Raw genomic sequence first — 17,913 nt, 5'->3', positions numbered from 1 at the left:
ATGAACCATGAGAGGAACATGAGCCGAAATCAAAAGTCAGACGCCTAACTGACTGAGCCACCCCAGGTGCCCCTATGGTTCCTTTTTATAAAGCAACTCTAGGCATACATCTGTCCTTGATCTTAATAATCTTTAGGGTGCCATTTAAACAGATATATCCATGCCCCTTTAGACAAACAAAATATTATAAACTAGAAGGAAATGGACATATGATGACTCAAGAATGAAGAAATTTATTTTTGCAAATTTGGCAGTATTCCTATTACTTCTTCTTAGAGAAGTCTAAAGGTTCAGGGGACAAATAGCATGGGTTCCATTACATGAATGTGACTTTTATTATCCATTGAATGGGGAAAGACTGGCACCTAAATATAGTCCTCCCCACTTTGCCCAATCTCAGAAAAATAGATTGTCTTTTGTTTGACTGCTTAACTAATAACTACGTACTGAAACAAAGCTTAGTTGCAAAACTTGTTCTTGATGCTGGTGATTTGCAAGTGATCAATTATATTCAATCCAAACTTAGTGAAGCTAATATCCCATTGTGCCCAAACGACTCCTGCATGCTTCTTTGACTCCTGCATGCTTCTTCATGACATTGGTCACCTAGGGAATATCTGTGTAGAGTAGGTACAAGTATTTCCTGGAGGCTACCTTGGCCTATGCACCCTACCCTCATTAGATCATTCCGGAATGCTTTGACCTGATGCCAGCCCTTTAATCTTCTGTCACTGTGGTACCAGATACGATAATTCATGAGTAAAACCATGGAATCAACAATTCTGGGGAGAAAATGCCAGTAAGTCTTCAACAGTATGATTTTTTTTTTTTGGTAGAAATAAATCTCTGGAGAGGAAACTAAATCTATGTTTAAGCATCATAATACAATCTTTAAACCAAAAACAAAATACTGCCCTGGGGATTATTTGTCCCTGAGGTCCCATGAGGAACATTGCTAGGCTGCCCCACTGTTAAGTTGCTCCTCCCAGAAGGACATAACAACAGTAGAACGCTTCTTTCAAATTATATGATGTTGAGTTTTCAGCTACACCTCCAAATGGATGACTCACAAGAATGAGGAAACAAAAGAAAACTCAATTCTTGTTAGTCATTAACAAGTGGCATGAAGTCACCTGCCATTTTCCGGTCCATTCTACATACCCCTAGGTGCTCAAAGGGCTCCCCCTTGCTGGACATGGCCTGAGAGGTTGTGCGTGTTACCCAATGGTGGGCTACACATGCTGAGGGCGAGGCTCACCCGGCCCTCTGCTGTTCCTGCTACGGACTCCTGTCCCAGCATTAATACTCAACCAAATGGGTAACACATCTGAAATTTAAATGTACATTTAAAAAATCCATTTTGTAATATTCTCATTTGTTACCACTTGGAAGTTGAAAAAAAAATTTAAGTTACCAAGCATTCTTCATCCAGTAGCTCCAAAATGCCCATTTTTGCTTCAATCAAGTCAATAACTGGTTGGTTGTCATAAAAATCTATCAGAGTCCAAGGGATATCTTCCTTCATATATTCTTCTTGTTCAAGTTTAAAGACATGCTGGAAATCCAGAAGTTAATAGAGAAAATAAAACAAAACATTAAAGTGTGCTTCCAAAGTCTAGGACATAAGCATCTGGAAAATACACCCGAATGGTTTGCAGTATTTATGGAAGACCCTGAGGTACAGGCAGCCCTCCTTATCCATGATCAATGTTGACAAGTTCCTAACCTGAGTCTAGCTGTCATCCTCCCACCTGGTCTGAGTGGAACCCCACATGCTGTTTACCCAACACCCTGCATACTCAGGGTGGTCCTGCAACCCCTCCCTGCTCATAGCACTGCTGGTATCCAAGAAAGAGGCCGCCTCTCTGGCCGGTGGGAGCCAGCCTGCTCGAGAATGCTGGCTGTGGGGCCAGTGTGAGAAGCCAACAACATGGAGAGCTTTGTTCACTCCTTGTTCAGGCCCTAAAGGTATCAGGGAGGCTTCCCAGAGGACAGGCTCAGGCTTATCCTGGCTACAGGTGAGGGGAGGGGAGGGGCAGTGAGGAGAAGAAGCCCAATAGGAAGCTGAGAAACAAATGACTCTCAAACAGACCAGAGAGAGCACAGTACTGAGGGGACTAAGGGGAATGCAAAGAATGGTGGGGTGACTTCAAGTGAGCTACGTAGCATATCTACCTGGAATAAACCTTACTTGTAGTTATTAAATGTTAAACTTCCAGGGAATCCTTGAGAAAATACAAATTTGCAAGGGGATGAAATTCAACGGTATACATGGATTAATTCCAAAGAGAGGAGAAGGAAAGAAAAAAAACATTTAATGAGTATGAGTCAGTGTTAGGTCTTCTCCTTACAACATTACGCAGGCAGAGACTACTGACCCAGTTTTAAAAAAGAGGAAACTGAGGCTCTGAGCCCAAGGTCCCAAAGGAAGAACGTGGGAGAGCTGAGATTCAAACCATCTCAGCTCTCAGGACAGGAGCAGGTGGGTTACAGCACCGAGAGGGGCAGGTACAAGGATAAAGAGGCTTGCGGGGCCGTGGAAACTAACTAAATTATTCAGTCTAGCTGCACAGAGGGTCTGTGAGCAAGCATGGGAGGCGATGAACTGAAGCTGAGCAGCTGGCCAGGGACCTAGAAAAACAGGAAAAGGGATGGGCAAGTATGATTTCAAGATATGGCCACAAGGTGGTGCAGTGACCCAGCGTGTGGCTGCTTCACTACTCTGGAGATGTGAGGAGAGAGAGAGACTCTGGCTCGCATGCAGGGTTGAGAACTAGGCAGAAAAGAAAGAAGGCAGAAAAGTCACCTACCAGGTTAAACTGCTGTTGCAGCTTCTCATTAGCGTAATTGATGCAAAACTGTTCAAAGCTGTTCACATCAAAGGTTTCAAAACTGAAATATGGTTTAAACAAGTTAAAACATTTCTTGAAGGGCACACACATTTGTTTATAGCTCAGTATTTTTTGACGAACTTCACAGTTTAGAAGTTTGCTATGTTTTCTGCAAATTTTAAATATGCCTCACAGCTTTTGGTTTTAATATCCTGGCAGGTTACAAATCATCTCTTTCCAAGCTGCCAATCCAAGGAATCTGGTGTGTACAAGGCACCAACCCTGAAGCAGGCCTTCCAGAAGGCTGGTCACAAGAGGATGCATCATTTGATTCACACAACAGCACTGACACCCAATTATCTTCTCTTTGTCGATGAGGAAATGGGACTCTGAGAGATTAAGAAAGGTGCCTGAGGTCACGCAGCGACTATGAGCCTGCCTGACTACAAGGCCCATGCTTTCAGGTCAAGGCAATGCTGTTTCCTGTTCACTCACTCTTTGTTTCACAGCTGCCTCCTCAGAGCCTGGCTTCATCGTTCTTGGAGGACAAGGGCGAGGTCATTCGATGGTCCACAGCCCAGCAGACCCCATCGGGTCTACTTTTAGACTTTAAATACTGATCTCTGGAGTTGCAAGCTCAAGACTGGAGAGGAGGCAGGCGGTGACAGAAACAGGGAGCGGGCTGGAGACAGCACTACAGTGAGCTGTACCGCAGGCTACCACAAGCAGGCTGTCCTGCGGGGGCAGCTGCAACTCGGTTCCATCTGCCGTGACCATGATTAACGCAGGTCTGAATGCCAGACGGCTCGACTCACAAGAGAAGCTGAAAATCTGGACTCACATGTGAATTCTCTCACCCTGTAAGCGGTGATGTGGGCTGGACAAAACACAGCACCGACTTTTGCCTCCCAGCCAGGTGAACGCTTCTGCCAGGAGCGCTCCTGCACCGCAGGTATTAGGGTCAGGGCCTATGACCTCACTTAACCCTAACACTGCCCTATGTGCAGGACCAGCAAGACCCACCGTTACACCTGAGGGCCAGAGGTCAAAGCAGCGAGTAGTGCCAGACATGCAATTTGACCCCAGCTCTTAGTACCTCCAAAGCCTTGGTTCTTAATTGCTTTAATTCTGAGTGGTTCCTGCCAACTCCAACCACAGGTTCCCTGGGAACCTCACTTGACTGAGCCAGCTTGGCTCAGGTCAGAATTCCAGGGTAGGTTGAGGGCCTGGATTGCACTCTGGACAGCTTCAGCATGATCAGAGCAGGAGCAGAACCCACATAGCTCTTGATGATCCCATTCCACATGTACCCTCAGAAGCCCAAGGCCGGTCTGGACACGGTGGACAGACCAGCGCTAGGCCAGGGGGAGAGTCCAAAGGGCCTTGTTATGCTCCTCAGCCCATAGCCAGGGCCAAAAGCAAGGCTTTCTACAGCAGGGATGGAATATCAAATATTAATTATTATTTTCCTGCCCTTTTGCCTACTCCCTCTCCCCAAAATGGGCCCTCAGATCTAAAGTTCAAAAGCCATGGGAAGACCTAAATCTATGACTTAAAATGCCAGAAGCACATCAGCTACAACATTTCACATTTCAATGATGCTTATGGTTCTTAAGGCAACTTCACAATTTCTTCCATTTGATGTTCAGAATAACCCTATGAGAGAGGCCCCATCTTACAGATGCAGAAACTGAGGTTTAGAGAGGTCTTGGACTCTCTCAGGGCCACACAACTGGTTTGCTGCCATGCTTGCTCCCAGGGTTCTGTCTCCTAGCCCCAGGCCCTTCCCACTCTGGATCCAGAGCACATAGACCAACCCCAGCACATAGCTCCAGACCCCGGCCCAACTGGCTGGGGAACCACAAGTCTTCATGTTGTTCTGAGCAGACACCTCCAGACTCACAGCTTTTCAGCGCTGCTAACTTTTACTTTGGGGCTGCTGTATTTCCAGGTGGAATTGAGCCCCGTTCCCTCAAAGGCTGCATGGCGAGCATGAGCAAGGGCTGATCCACATGAGCTTACCAGATGGAGAAAGTAGTGAAAGGATCCGCCCCAGGCGGCAGCACTGTTACTTAGAGAAGAGCTTGTTCCTTTCTTTTTTTCTTTTTCTTTTTTTTTTTTTTTTAGAAGGCACCGTTAATTCATGGATGGCAGCAAGTACGCTACTTTTAGACTTTCTGAAGAGGAACTTAATTTTTAAATTTTAAAGTATACTCTAACAAGTTCTTATAAATTTATAGTTACTCCTGTCTCTGATTTGCTCACTGAACCAAAACTTCAAATTCCTTATGATAGTGGTCTTCGTGGATCTGACTGCTGCCTGCCAGCCATTCTCCTCCACACCGAGGTTCGTACTCAGCTGCCCTCCTCCCCCCACCCCCCAACCTCCAGCACATCCATCTGCTCATTTGCTTATTCCCATCACAAGAACCCTCTCAATCTCTAATTACCTGCCTGCCTCCTCCACTAAGATTAAATCCCAAGAGGGCAGGGGCCATGACCCTATTCCATTCACCAATCACACACGTGATTGTGTTGGATAAATGGAATAATATATCCTAAAGAACTATTTATTTTTAACACATTAAAAAACACAGAAGAGAGATTATTATAACAATCATGGATTTACACCACAATGAAAGAGACCATTGTTAAATAAGACTATTATATTTTAAAAGCCTACTTAGGTTGAGGCACCTGGGTAGCTTAGATGGTGAAGCATTTGACTCTTGATTTTGGCTCAGGTCATGATCTTTCAGTTTGTGAGACTGAGCCTTAAGTTGGTCTCTGCCCTGACAGCACAGAGCCTGCTTGGGATTCTCTCCCTCCCTCTCTCTGCCCCTCCCCTACCCCTCTCCCTATCTCAAATAAAAAACATTAAAAAAAAAAAACTTTAAAAGTCTACTTAGATTTTTACTGGCTGCTCAAATCCTCTTTTTAGAACAAGACAAGGTAAATCATTTATTAGACCATCCCAGTGATGTATCAGTATTTTAGAACTGTTGACATATGCTATTAATTGGGAGTCACATGCATTAACTCAGAATCTAAATTAAACAAACTAACTCCCTTGAGGCATTGTCTCACATTAAACTACGGGAAAGCGGTTTCTCTGTACCTGGGTAAAAGTTCAACAGCATCATGGCCCATCTGCTTCCTCCCTCCTCCAGCAGGCTGGGGTAGGGGTGCCTAGAGCCGGGCTCTCCTCTTTGTATGGGAAAGAGAGGTTGGGCTGCTTCTCACAGGGTGTGGGGGAACACTCCCCAAGCCAGGTGGGATACTCTGTGATGCCTCAAATGGAATAATCTGCCCCTTCCCACACGGAGAAACCAGGATTGGTCCTGGGAGGGGTGAGGCATTGGGTATTTAAGGCCAGGTGTTGACAAACAGAAGCCTGAGTTCCAACAACCCTCAGAGCCTGCTCCCACGCTGGCCTGTCCTCACTTACTCACACTCTGGGGATTCTGTGGGCATCTTGAGCACGTGTTTGGCCTGGGATTTAGAAAAGGAAGACTGGGCAAAGAGGAGGAAAAGTGCCTCCAGTGTGGTGGGAACTTGGTCCCCAACAGTATTAGAAGAGCTGGAGAAGGGCTGGGGTCCGACAACAGAAGAGGATTCTGGTGTGAGAAGCTGGCTGGTCAAAAGCCTGGGTTTGGGTCGACCTAGGACCCTGTGAACATGAGCAAGGTCCAGAACGTCTGGGAATGTCATTTTGCCCCTTTGAAATGGGAAAGGTGTGTCAGGGCTCCACACCTCAGACATGAGCAGGAATTTCACACAGCAATGGGCTCTCCCACCAACAGAGCAACCGCGAACACATTTCTGAGTCTAAGCCTTGGTTGTTTCCTTTCTGTTTGAAGAGTGAGAAAGCACATGAAAACCATCCAGCACAGTAGCTAGCATATGGTGAGCTCTTGATGTCAGCCATTATTAATTCAGCACTGATTTAATACACTCTACATAAAACACACTGGAGCCCAGGGCACCATACTTATCATTCATACATGCAAACAGAGAGAACACCACCTTTCTGATCATGTGAAACACAAAAAAGGAACGAGAACAAAATGATCTAAAAATAATGAGCATTTGACATTTAAGTGACAAAAGACAGGCTCACAGAAGAGAATCTTACCCATAAATGTCCAAAACACCAATAAAAGTGTGCTGCTTGCCTGAAAACTGCAACGCTTGGTTAATTCTGTCCACAATGAAGTTGAACAGGTGAGCATAGATCTTTTTGGCCAGTGCATCCCTGGCGTTGACAGCTTGGGGCCTGGTCATGGGTTTTACCACCGTCTCAGAGGTTGTAATGATTTTCCGATTGCATAGCCACTGAGCAAATTTGCCACTCTCCAGGCCCAGGAGCTCACAGAACACCTCCAGGTGAGTGTCATCCTCCTTCAAAAACAAGCACAAACCCCATCAGGGCCATCTGGCCATCCAACCCAGCTCCAGCCCACCCAGCAGGGGCCCCTCGGCCTCCGTCTGGGCCAATGTGAGAGACGAGGATGAACTGGCGTGAGAATGACCAGGCCTCATGAGACAGAGGCAGGCCTGGGAGGAAGGCAGGAGGGGCCACAGCAGCATGGGGCCTGCACATGGCCTTGGTAGTCCTGGGCTGCATCCCACCTGGATTTTCATTCTGGCCGAAGAATGTCAGGGGTGAGTAAGGCCACGAAGGCAATCCTCCTCTTTCTGTGCACGTGGACACAGCCTCAAGGTCCCTCTCTTTCCTTTGCAAGATGCCAGGGCCACCTGCCGTTGCACGTTCACTCACTCTGTCCCTCCCTGTGTGCTCGGGTTTTGCGTGGGAGGTCCTAGTCCTAAGGTACCTAGATGTCATCGTCAGAGCACCCGGTGGGGTCCCTTCACAGAGCTGGCTTCTCAGCTGACAGGGTGAATGTGTCAAAGACTTTTCCTGGACACACAAAGTAAATCTTGCTTCTCTCCCAGCTGGGGCATGAGAGCTGCCCCATTGGTCAGCAGACAAGGAAAGGTCTGTTTCTGTTTGTCCTCAACCAGCATGGACAAGGAGTCCTTGTCACTTGGCAAGGAGGTGTGAACCCTGTGACTGAGCAGTATCATTCCTCTCTGGCAAGGGAACTTCTGAGGCAGACTAATCTGTAGAATCATCACAGGCAATCAGAAAACCATGTGGTTGTACTTAAAAAGCATCAGATTACAGTGGAGCATAGAACCTAAAAAGTCCCAGTACCTCCTTACTGTCCACCCACACCCCTTCTGACCAACATTCCAGGAACACAAAGCTTTTACTCGGGCACCTGACCTCTTCAGTGTGTAGCAGACTGCCAGAGTCATGGGTCTTCTTCCTTCCAAGAAGGAACTAAACCATCTGAGTCAAAAACATTCAGCTACAGGTCCTGCCACAGGGGGAAGGAAAGGGGCAACAATTCTTAAAAAGGTGACTTCATCTAGATTGTATTTGCCTGATATTTCAAGTTTCTGATGCAAACAAATGGTATGTATGTTCCGAAGATAGGACCAGTAATTATAGAACTCTAATTTGCTATGAAGATTCTACATCTTGGGGCACCTGGGTGGCTCAGTCAGTTAAGCATCCAACTCTTGGTTTCAGCTCAGGTCATGATCTCACAGTTTCGTGAGTTTGAGCCCTACATCAGGCTCTGCACTGGCAGTGTGAAGCCTGCTTGGGATTCTCTCTCTCTTCCTCTCTCTCTGCCCCTCCCCTACTCATGCTGTTTCTGTCTCTCTCAAAATAAGTAAAATTTCAATAAAGGAGATTATACATCTTTTTCGAGGACTTTGTCTCCTTAGATTGATAAACAAAGGATTTTTAGTCTAGTGGTTTTAACTCTTCCTCCAAAATACTACCTTCATAACAAACTTCATGGGACAGAGTTCAATGCAAGGGCAATTGTTGGGTGGAAATCACACCTTTAGTCTAAGGAGTTTGAAAAGAATGCGTGCAGAAGCCCATTCCACGGAGGTACATGGGAAGGTACAGAGGGAGAACACCCACCACATGCACAAAAGGCTCCTACCCAGGCCTACTATCCCCTCTCCCAGAAGCTCCCAGTCTCATGTGAACTGACTAACCCAATGAGGGCTGGACACTGGTGGGATGGGAGGGGCACTTAGTGTGAGAGCTTGAGGAGAGGGAGGAAAATTACTTCCTGGTCAAAGGACAACAGAACTGAGGCACTGAGCCAAAAACTACATGCTCCATCCACTCTGTTTGGTTCTCTTCTGCCCTAAACTTCAGGTACCAGAGAGCCGATAAATTACCAGTGTACTGTTACCATGAGTCTTTTGGAGAACATGAAAATGGACATTGTTAGATCATGAACTGAATGCGTCCTCCAAAAATTCATATGTTGAAGCCCTAACCTCCAGTGTGACAGTATTTGGAGTAGGGCCTGTGGGAGGGGACTGTGTTTAGATGAGGTCATAAGGGTGGGACCCCATGATGGAATCAGTACCCTTCTAAGAAGAGGAAGAGACCAGAGCTCTCGCTCTCTCTCCCTCTTTCTGCTGTGAGGACACCGCAAGCAGGAGGCTATCTGCAAGCTAGGAAGAGAGCCATCATCAGGAGCTCAACCATGCTGGCATCCCGATCTCAGACTTTCAGGACTATGAGAAAACCACTTCCTGTTGTTGAAGCCATCTAGCCTATGCTGTTTTGTTATGGTGATGGCAGCTGACAAGATAGACGTGTATATATATGCCAAGCTTTAAAGGTCAAGAGACTGCACATTTTCATAGAAACATTTTTCACTATATGTTATTTTCTTCTTGATGTGGATATTAACTAGCATAACCAAATACATGCCGCTACCAAGGATCACTTCTCATAATTTCGTCGAAGAGATACACATATAAACTAACTTTGTGTTTGGTAAGTAGAGAAACCTGTCACAAAACTTCTATGGAATATATTTCCAGAGAGAAAGCCAGCACCATTGGTGCTTAATGCAGGCAAGTGTTGGGAGGCAGGAGGCATCCTTTCTGCTTAACATATCCAGCTCCCTCAGGGCCCTATGTGACTTGTACCCTCTCTTCCCACACACACATTTTCTGGCCTCATGTACCACCCCTTGTTTTACTCATTCCTCTGGATATATTGACTTGATCTTTTTTTTTTTTTTTTTTTTTTTTTTTACTATTTTTCAAACACCTCCTGCCTGAGGGCCTCTGTACCTGCTGTTCCCTCTACTTTTGAATGTTCTTCCCCCAATACAGGCACAACTCACCTTCTCAGCTTCAGGCCTCTGCCCACCGCCACCATATCAGCAAGGCTTTCTCTGAATGCTCTACACAAAGACGTACAGCCCCTCTGTACCCCCTACTCTGCTTCAGTTTCCTTTTTAATAGCCACCACCAGCTGCCAGAGCCCATAATTACTTATTGTGTCTCCTCCCCTCCACTTCCTTCCCCTAGAGCATAAGCCCCATGAAGGGATTCCTGTCTTGCTTTGTTTGCTGCTGTTTCTCCAGAACCTACAGCAGGGCTTGGCACATAGAAAGAACTTGGTAAAAATTTACTGAATAAAGGAAAACACATAGAGAATGCCTTTCCCCCTCCTCTACTGTTGCAAGGGGAAGAAGTTTTACTCTTTAAAAGCCAGCCCTGGAAATCCTTGCTTTCTTCTCCTGAAACCAGGTCTCCCCGGTGGGCCCAATGTGTCCGGTGCTAAGATGCAGAAGCAGGGTAACCACAAGACTCTCTACTCATGACTGTTTGAACACAGGAAGGTGAAACAAAGCAGCGGCTTACACTAACTGAGGATCTCTCGTTGCCCACCGCTGTGATCTGCACGTTGCCCAGATGGAGGATGGCCGCTAGGATCTTAAAAACATCCATCTGAAAATCTTCCTTGAAACCTGAAAAAAAATTTCCAAATTAGGGTTACTGCATTTCTTCTCTTACTTCACACTAGTAAGATAAGCACCTGAATTCTTTCAAGACATTCTAGTGCCATCAGTGCCAAGATCTGAACTTGAAATGACACAGACGTGAATTCTGCAGCCCTCTAGGTTTCCCCTTTTGGCATTGCTGCTAGAAGTTCAACACAAAAAGTAACATGCAAGTAACCACTTCATGTCAGTTTCCTGAGAGAATCAGCTCTCGTTTATTCGACGTGATATGCTTCCTTTATTTTCATTGTGTTTCTTTTTTTTTTTTTTTTTTTTTTTGGTTCACAAGCTCCTTGAATTCTTCTTGTGGTGGGTGCTGGATGATTCCATTTGCCTCTGCAGCCCCAGGGGGCTGAACCATCTGGCTGAAGGCAATGGGGTCTCATGCCCTCTGGCCTCTGGTTGGGTGTGACCAGCGAGGACTGTTGGCAGGAGATCAGAGATCAGGAGGAGAGAGGTACTAGATAGGTCATCCCTGTTTCTCTCCCTGCAAAGTTGCCTCAGGCTCTCAGTGTTGCCAACTGACAGGTCATCACTCCTGGTCTGGTGATGACTTCCCCCAACCCTACTTTCTGGCTCCAGTGACACCACTGTGCCCAAATGGGAAAAAGCAGTGAACAGCTCTGCTCCTGACCCTGGCTACTTGCTGCCCCTTATAGCTCCCACAGATGTGTCCACATCTTTGTAGTTGGTCCCTTCATAGATAAACCCTCCTTCTTTTATCTAAATTTATGTGGGCCCTGTATTTCCCACTGGGACCGACTGCTGTAGGTAGCATATAAATTATGAATATATAATATACTCAGTCACCATAGGTCATTAGCACATTTCCTGGAGCCAAAAATAAACCTAGCCAGCTACTAGGGAGGATTTTGTGTCCAATGTCTGCAAATCACCATGGAGAACCTGCCAGTTGTGAGCAGGGCTTTGCTAGGTCAGGACTCCAGGGCAGGAGTAGGGTGGGGGGTGGGGGTAGGCACCAGGTGGTGCATCAAGGAGCTTGGAGATACTCTAGGAGTGGGGGGGGGGGGGGGGCCAGGCTCATTCATGTCGATATCCATGCTCCCTGGTCTGCGTGGGAATGGCAGGTGTTGTGATCACCTGTGACTCCCCCCACTCCCTCCAAGCAAAAAACAGCAGGTCCTAAATGCTGAGTAAGAGTGGCCACAGCCACCCTCTGCTTCTCCCTTGAGGACACCTGCACTATTTCAATAGCAGCTAGGTCATGTTCTTAAATAATTTCAGAACCTAGACAGTCTTCTCTACTTCAAAGATTAAACAAAACCAAAGGTGCAAAAGATTTCAAACCAAAAATATGTGGAAGGTTCCAGCTCAGCCTGAGTCTAGGCATTGTTGCTGTCTTCTGTTTAGACTTAATGCTTCCACTAGAAAGACAGATGCGTCTAACAGAAATAACCCCCCACCCCCCGTCCCGCCCCAGGCCACTACCAGGATAAGCATCAGGTCAGTGAGGAGGAAAAGCAACTAAAAACACGCCATCTGGGGATCTTCGTTTTGGCATTCCCCACTCACTGTGTGACTGATCCATAACTAAATCATTTCACTATTCCACATCTTCCAGAATCCACGAAAGTGAACTAACTCCAAAGCGAGGATGTGAAGGAGAGGACTTAAGACCTCAGTGAAGGAATTCTCTTTAGTGAGGCAAGGTCATGTGAAGGTGTGGCTGGCCTGAGTGAGACTTCAGTGAGAAGCACAACAGGCAAGGATCTTGAGCCTGAGGTCCAGGCCAAGTCTGACTCTTTCCAGGGTATTCATTCTGTCAGAGAGTAAATGGTCAGGCAAGGATAAAAGGGTTAATTGAGATCAGAAGAACAAAGGAAAGGAGCTTTTGGTCAAAGTACATCCCCTTCTGCTTCATCGGGACATAAATCCATGACCAGCTAAGGTGTCTCAGGAGCAGAACTGGAAGGAACTCTGTGCCAGACCCTGTCTCCAGTACTTTCCATGTATCATCTCATCTAATGCTTACAACAACTATATGAAGTGCGCACCATCATGGTTCCCATTTTATAGAGGGGGAAACTAAGACAAAGAAGGGTTAGGACACGCTGGGCATCCAAGCAGTTTAAGGCCAGCGACCACTGCAATATGTGAAAAGACCCGTGGAGTTCATGAAGCCATCCTAGCTACATCCCTTTGTGGACCCTAAACACAGAGGACCCTGACAACCCCATGCCAAGCAAAGAAGTTTGAGCAGACTTCAGAGAACCATGTATGGGATGTGTTGTGAAATGTATGCGCATATTGAACTTAGATGACCTCACTGCTTTCTCCATACTAGCTTCATAACTAACCACAGCAATGGGCAAATCAACAAAGTACTTATTTAGCAATTACATTTTTAAAAAGGGTGGTCTGACCAAAGGTGCTATAAACCTACATATGATTCAAGTTAGGCAGTCTGCCCTTGAGGAGATCTCCATCTAAAAAAGAGAACACTGAGACCCAAACAAGAGAACACAGCAGTGAGACAAGCAGTATCAACAAGGCACACACATTATTAGGAGAAGTACTGCTGTTTAGAACTTTCCGAGGTGATGGAAATGTTCTGTATTTGTGCTGTCCAATAGGGTAGCTATTAGTCACATGTGCTTAGGAGCACTTGAAACATGCCTAATACAACTGAGAAACTGAATTTTTAAGGTTATTTCATTTCATATTTTTTTAATATTTATTTTCAAGGGAGAGAGAGAGACAGAGTGTGAGCAGAAGGGCAGAGAGAGGGAAACACAGTATCTGAAGCTGGCTCCAGGCTTTGAATTGTTGGCACAGACAAGTCCAGACATGAGACTCGAACTCATGAACTATGAGATGATGACCTGAGCTGAAGCTGAATACTTAACAGACTGAGCCACCCAGATGCCCCGAAGGTTATTTCGTTTTAATTTAAATGAAATGAAAACAGTCACTTGTGGCTGATGGCTACTGTGTTGGATGGCAAAGGTTTAGAGACCCTGAAATCAACATGCAGAATGAGGTATTTGGTTGTGCCGGGGTGGGGGGGGGGGGGGGGGGGGGCGGGGGCGGGTCACAGGATGATGGCAAGCTCAAAGTTACAGTGAGGTCATCTGGTTCCACTCCACAACAGTGAATGCACCTCTGCCGTCTGCTCAAATTTCTTTGCCTGGCACGCAGTCATCAGGGAACTTCCTTGGTGAGACACACAGGGGCGAAGCTAAGATAGCTTCATGAAGTCCATCCATGAATCTTCATATACTGTAAGAAAACTCTAAGGAATCCATCAACTATGCTCACTCTACCATCTAGGACAAAGGGCAGCAAATGTTTTCTTGTTAGGCTTTGCAGGCTGTACAGTCTATCACAATTCTGCCACCACAGCATGGAAACAGCCATAGACCATATTTAAACAAATGAGTGTGTCTTTGTTCCAATAAAACTTTATTTACAAAAACAGACAGCAATCTGCTGACCTCTGGTCTAGGACATTTTTTAGTGATTCATGCAGTGAAGTCATGCTTTCATTAAATATATACTGATCTTGCATACTGATACAGCATGCCATAGTTCATAAACCACTTTAGACATTATCTCTTAATCCTCACAGCATCCCTAACAGCTACTGGGACGGGTGGGGGTGGGTGGGCGGTGGCTACTCTCCAAAGATGGCCCCCAGTGCATCATCTTCCCAGTGTTCACGTACGATACAGTTCTCTCACCATGAGTTATGAGTCTGAGCTGGCCCTGTGACTCACTTTTAACCATTAGCACATGGCATTAGTGATGCTGCTTTACTTCTGAGGCTGGTTAATAAAGTCTTACAGATTTCACCAAGCCTACTGTAACCAGCTCTGGGAGAAGCTAGCCACAATGTGCACAGTTCATTTACCCTGGGACCAGCGTGCTGTGAGGAAGTTCCTGTGGAGAGAGAGAGATGCCCGCCCAGGCCCCAGTACTTCTAACCATTCCAGCTCATAGGAGAAAGAAGGCTTCAGAAGATCAGGCCCCTACCACCGGCACAAAATAGTCCCCAAATGAGAAGTATCTAGCTGAGCCCAGTCACCCCAGAATCACAAAACATAATAATAATGGGTCATATTAGGCCACTAAGATTTGGGGAAACAGCAATCGGTAATTGGAACAATGGGGAAACTGATGCCCAGAAAAAAGTAAGTGATCTATGAAAGGCCACAGACCCATCTTATGACACGTGAAAAAAATCGGAGCAAATACATGATGATAGATAATTTACTACTAAATTATGAGGTCTAACGGCCAAGGCACAGCTGATCAAAGGAGACATTCACTGGGCTAGCATCTTTAAGTCACAGGCTTGGTAGAGAGTAAACAGGTGCAGAGTCCATCACATTCCTGGCATTCTGCCCACCACACCAGTCACAGGCTGAGAGGGCTCCCTGGAAGGTCAGGGGAAGACGGCCCCAACCTCCTTCCACCCCACCCACTTCTGACACCGGGCAGCCTACACCATTAACAGCCATGAGAGACAGTAGATTGTTTTACTCTATCTCCCCACAAGACTTTGGGGGCTTTTTCAAGACACCCACGCCAGGTGTGTAAGGCTGGGTGGGACAAGGTGAGGCAAGCTGGGTGCCAGGGGCTGACCCGACATTTGTGTCACCCTGAGAATGAGTACCTGAGTGCCTTCTTCAAGTCTGTGCTCTAGTCGCCTCTCCTGCCTCACCCTAGTCCTGGACCCGATAGTGTGGATATTTGTGAAAACCATCTGATTTGTGTGAGGCAGTGAAAAAAAAAAAATTGCTGCTGCTGGTCTCCAATGATCAGGGAAGGTTTCATGGAGAAGGGGGTATTTTGCTCAAAGGATGGCTAGGGCTTGGACAATAGCAAACAGAGATTGAGGGCAGGCTGTGATATTTAGCAAGCACTGGCTACATGCTCAGCCTGGTGTCAGAGACTTCCACGTACATTTCCTTACCAGTTATCACGAGAGCCCTGTGGGTAAGGAATATGGCCATTCTACAGATCAGGAAACTGAATCTCAGAAAGGGCAACCCCTTTAGAGTCCTGCCAACTAGATTTCAAGTCATGTTTATTTGACCCCAAAGCCTACTCTATTTCTCTTGTATCATTTTGCTGTGAGGTGAAACATTATAGAGCTGGGAAGGAGTGTCGGAAGGGTAGAGGTGGGAAGGACAGGGCATGTGGACCAAGGTCCCACAGGGGCCGTGCCAGAGTGAGGCTACCTGATCCCTCCTCATACACGATGTTCTCTCTCAATGGAGCACATTATAAAAAGATGAAATTATGACTATAATTATCTTAAGAAAATGTTTATCAGTACCCAAAGTGTTTATCTTATTATACAATACTTAAACTGCCCTTCTCCTTAATGCATTTGGAAGAGGCAAAATCAGATCGTTAATTGTGCTTAGGAAACCAACCAGTTTTCATTCACCATTATCCAAATCTTGCCTATTTTTCTGATACATTTAACCTGGAACTCTTTGCCTTTTACATTTAAATATAGTCAACCAAGCCACAATAATGAAAACAAACTGGTAAAACAAATACTCTCTGTGAGATGTAAAAATGGCCTGTCATCTCAAACCACAGATCGGAAGCTTTGACTGGCAGGTAGGTGTTAAAGTCTACACTGATACACTATGGGAAAGTGAATGATAATTTTTATTATCAATGTCATTTGATAGACACTTTCCAAATGTGAGCTCCATGTGGGAAAGGCAAAGTGGAGAAAGACCAAGCAATCCAAGATCTTGTTTTCTATATAAAAATGTCGTTAAGACTTCTCCATTCCCCTGTGGTAAAAGGGGGGAAATGCCCCGTCCACCTCATAAAGTGCTTGTAAACTAAACAAGCTAATACAGGTAACAAAGTGTTTAGGATGGTGCGTGGCACTCGGTAAGTTCCATGTAAGCCAGTCTTCTCCGAAGTCAGCCCAGAGGAGCTTTGGGGCAGCCACTGGAGCACAGCCCATGTTTCTCACCTGCAAACCAGCGAGCCTGAGGGCTAACGAGTTGATTTCTAGATCTTTTAAGGTTAAAGCATAGGCTTGAATGCTTGGCCTCCAAATATATTCTGACTGGCTCATCCTAAGATTAGAATTTATTAGGACTCTTTAAACACATGCACCCTGGGCATCCCTGTCTTTCCTTTTTTTTAAAAGAGAAAATGGCCACACCTTGTTCAGGACACTTCAACTTACCCAACAGTGTGAAGGTCTTCTGAGTCTCTACCATGTCTGCTCTGTCATTCACACCCTCAATGACAGTACTGCCTCCCATTCTTGTGTAATTAAATTCCTCTGCACTCCCTGAAATCAAAAGATTGTTAATGTCTGTGACACATACATGTGTACATATGTGTTTATCAGAAGCAAGGCAGGAAGCTCACACGTAATGCGCTGTGGTAAGCACCTAACACACAGGAATGCATTTATTCCTTAGAATTCTACGTTACAGACACAGAAGCCAAGGCTCCGAAAAGTGAGGCAGGGCAAGAATTTAAACACGGGCATGACTAAAAAGCTCATGGTGTTTGTTCCCGTATCCAACCATTTTATACAGCTTTACTGGGGTTTATTGAACACAGAATAAACTCTACATGTTTAAGATGCGTAATTTGATGAATTTTGATATATGTATACCTTGACATAATCATCACCACAATCAAGAGGATAACCATATGCACACCTAATATTTGAATAGTAGGTGACTGTGACCCTTCAGAAGGCTCTTTCACATTCGCTACTCACATTCTGTGACAGGCATAGGTATTATCTTTATGTGAGATCTGAAGAAATTTACTGGACAATTCTATCTACCAATATAGCACAGACAACCAAGAGAGGAGAGCTGTGACAGCACAGGAGTCCACTGTTTGTGCTAAAGGACAAAGAGTTCTGCTGTCCCTGCAGCATAATTAGTCAGAACTATAAATAATAATGACCTTGAGTCATCAAGGAAGCTCAAATTATGACAGAGGTACTCCGTCTCAGAAGACAAGGAAATATGTCTTACATGTTGGAAAAATGGCTACCCAAGGAAGTTCAGGTAAAGAAAAGCATAGGGGTTTACAGCACCAAGTCCCAGTGGTCAGGAGGCCTTATTCAGGTAGTTCTGGCTGCATGATCATGAACACCCATGAGCTTTGAAAAAATCCCTGGAGTTGAAGGTCTCCCCCACCCTGCCCCTCCATCTATCTCC

General features: G+C 45.7%; 1 protein-coding gene across 1 annotated transcript in view; it reads right to left on the bottom strand.

The window, feature by feature from the left end:
* MYO5C (myosin VC) overlaps nucleotides 1-17,913 on the bottom strand; it is a 102,817-nt gene that overhangs the window by 61,229 nt on the left and 23,675 nt on the right. The window contains exons 8-12 of the mRNA XM_060618503.3: nucleotides 16,914-17,021; nucleotides 10,590-10,696; nucleotides 6,967-7,232; nucleotides 2,811-2,892; nucleotides 1,415-1,555 (exon numbers count right to left, since the gene is read on the bottom strand). Coding sequence (XP_060474486.3) covers nucleotides 1,415-1,555; nucleotides 2,811-2,892; nucleotides 6,967-7,232; nucleotides 10,590-10,696; nucleotides 16,914-17,021 — 704 coding nt within the window. The remainder of the gene's footprint in view (nucleotides 1-1,414; nucleotides 1,556-2,810; nucleotides 2,893-6,966; nucleotides 7,233-10,589; nucleotides 10,697-16,913; nucleotides 17,022-17,913) is intronic.

This window comes from Panthera onca, chromosome B3 (assembly GCF_046562875.1).
Source record: "Panthera onca isolate mPanOnc1 chromosome B3, mPanOnc1 haplotype 2, whole genome shotgun sequence".
NCBI lineage: Eukaryota > Metazoa > Chordata > Mammalia > Carnivora > Felidae > Panthera > Panthera onca.
The sequence above is the reverse complement of the archived record's forward strand: the minus strand, read 5'-3'. Positions and strand labels throughout refer to the sequence as shown.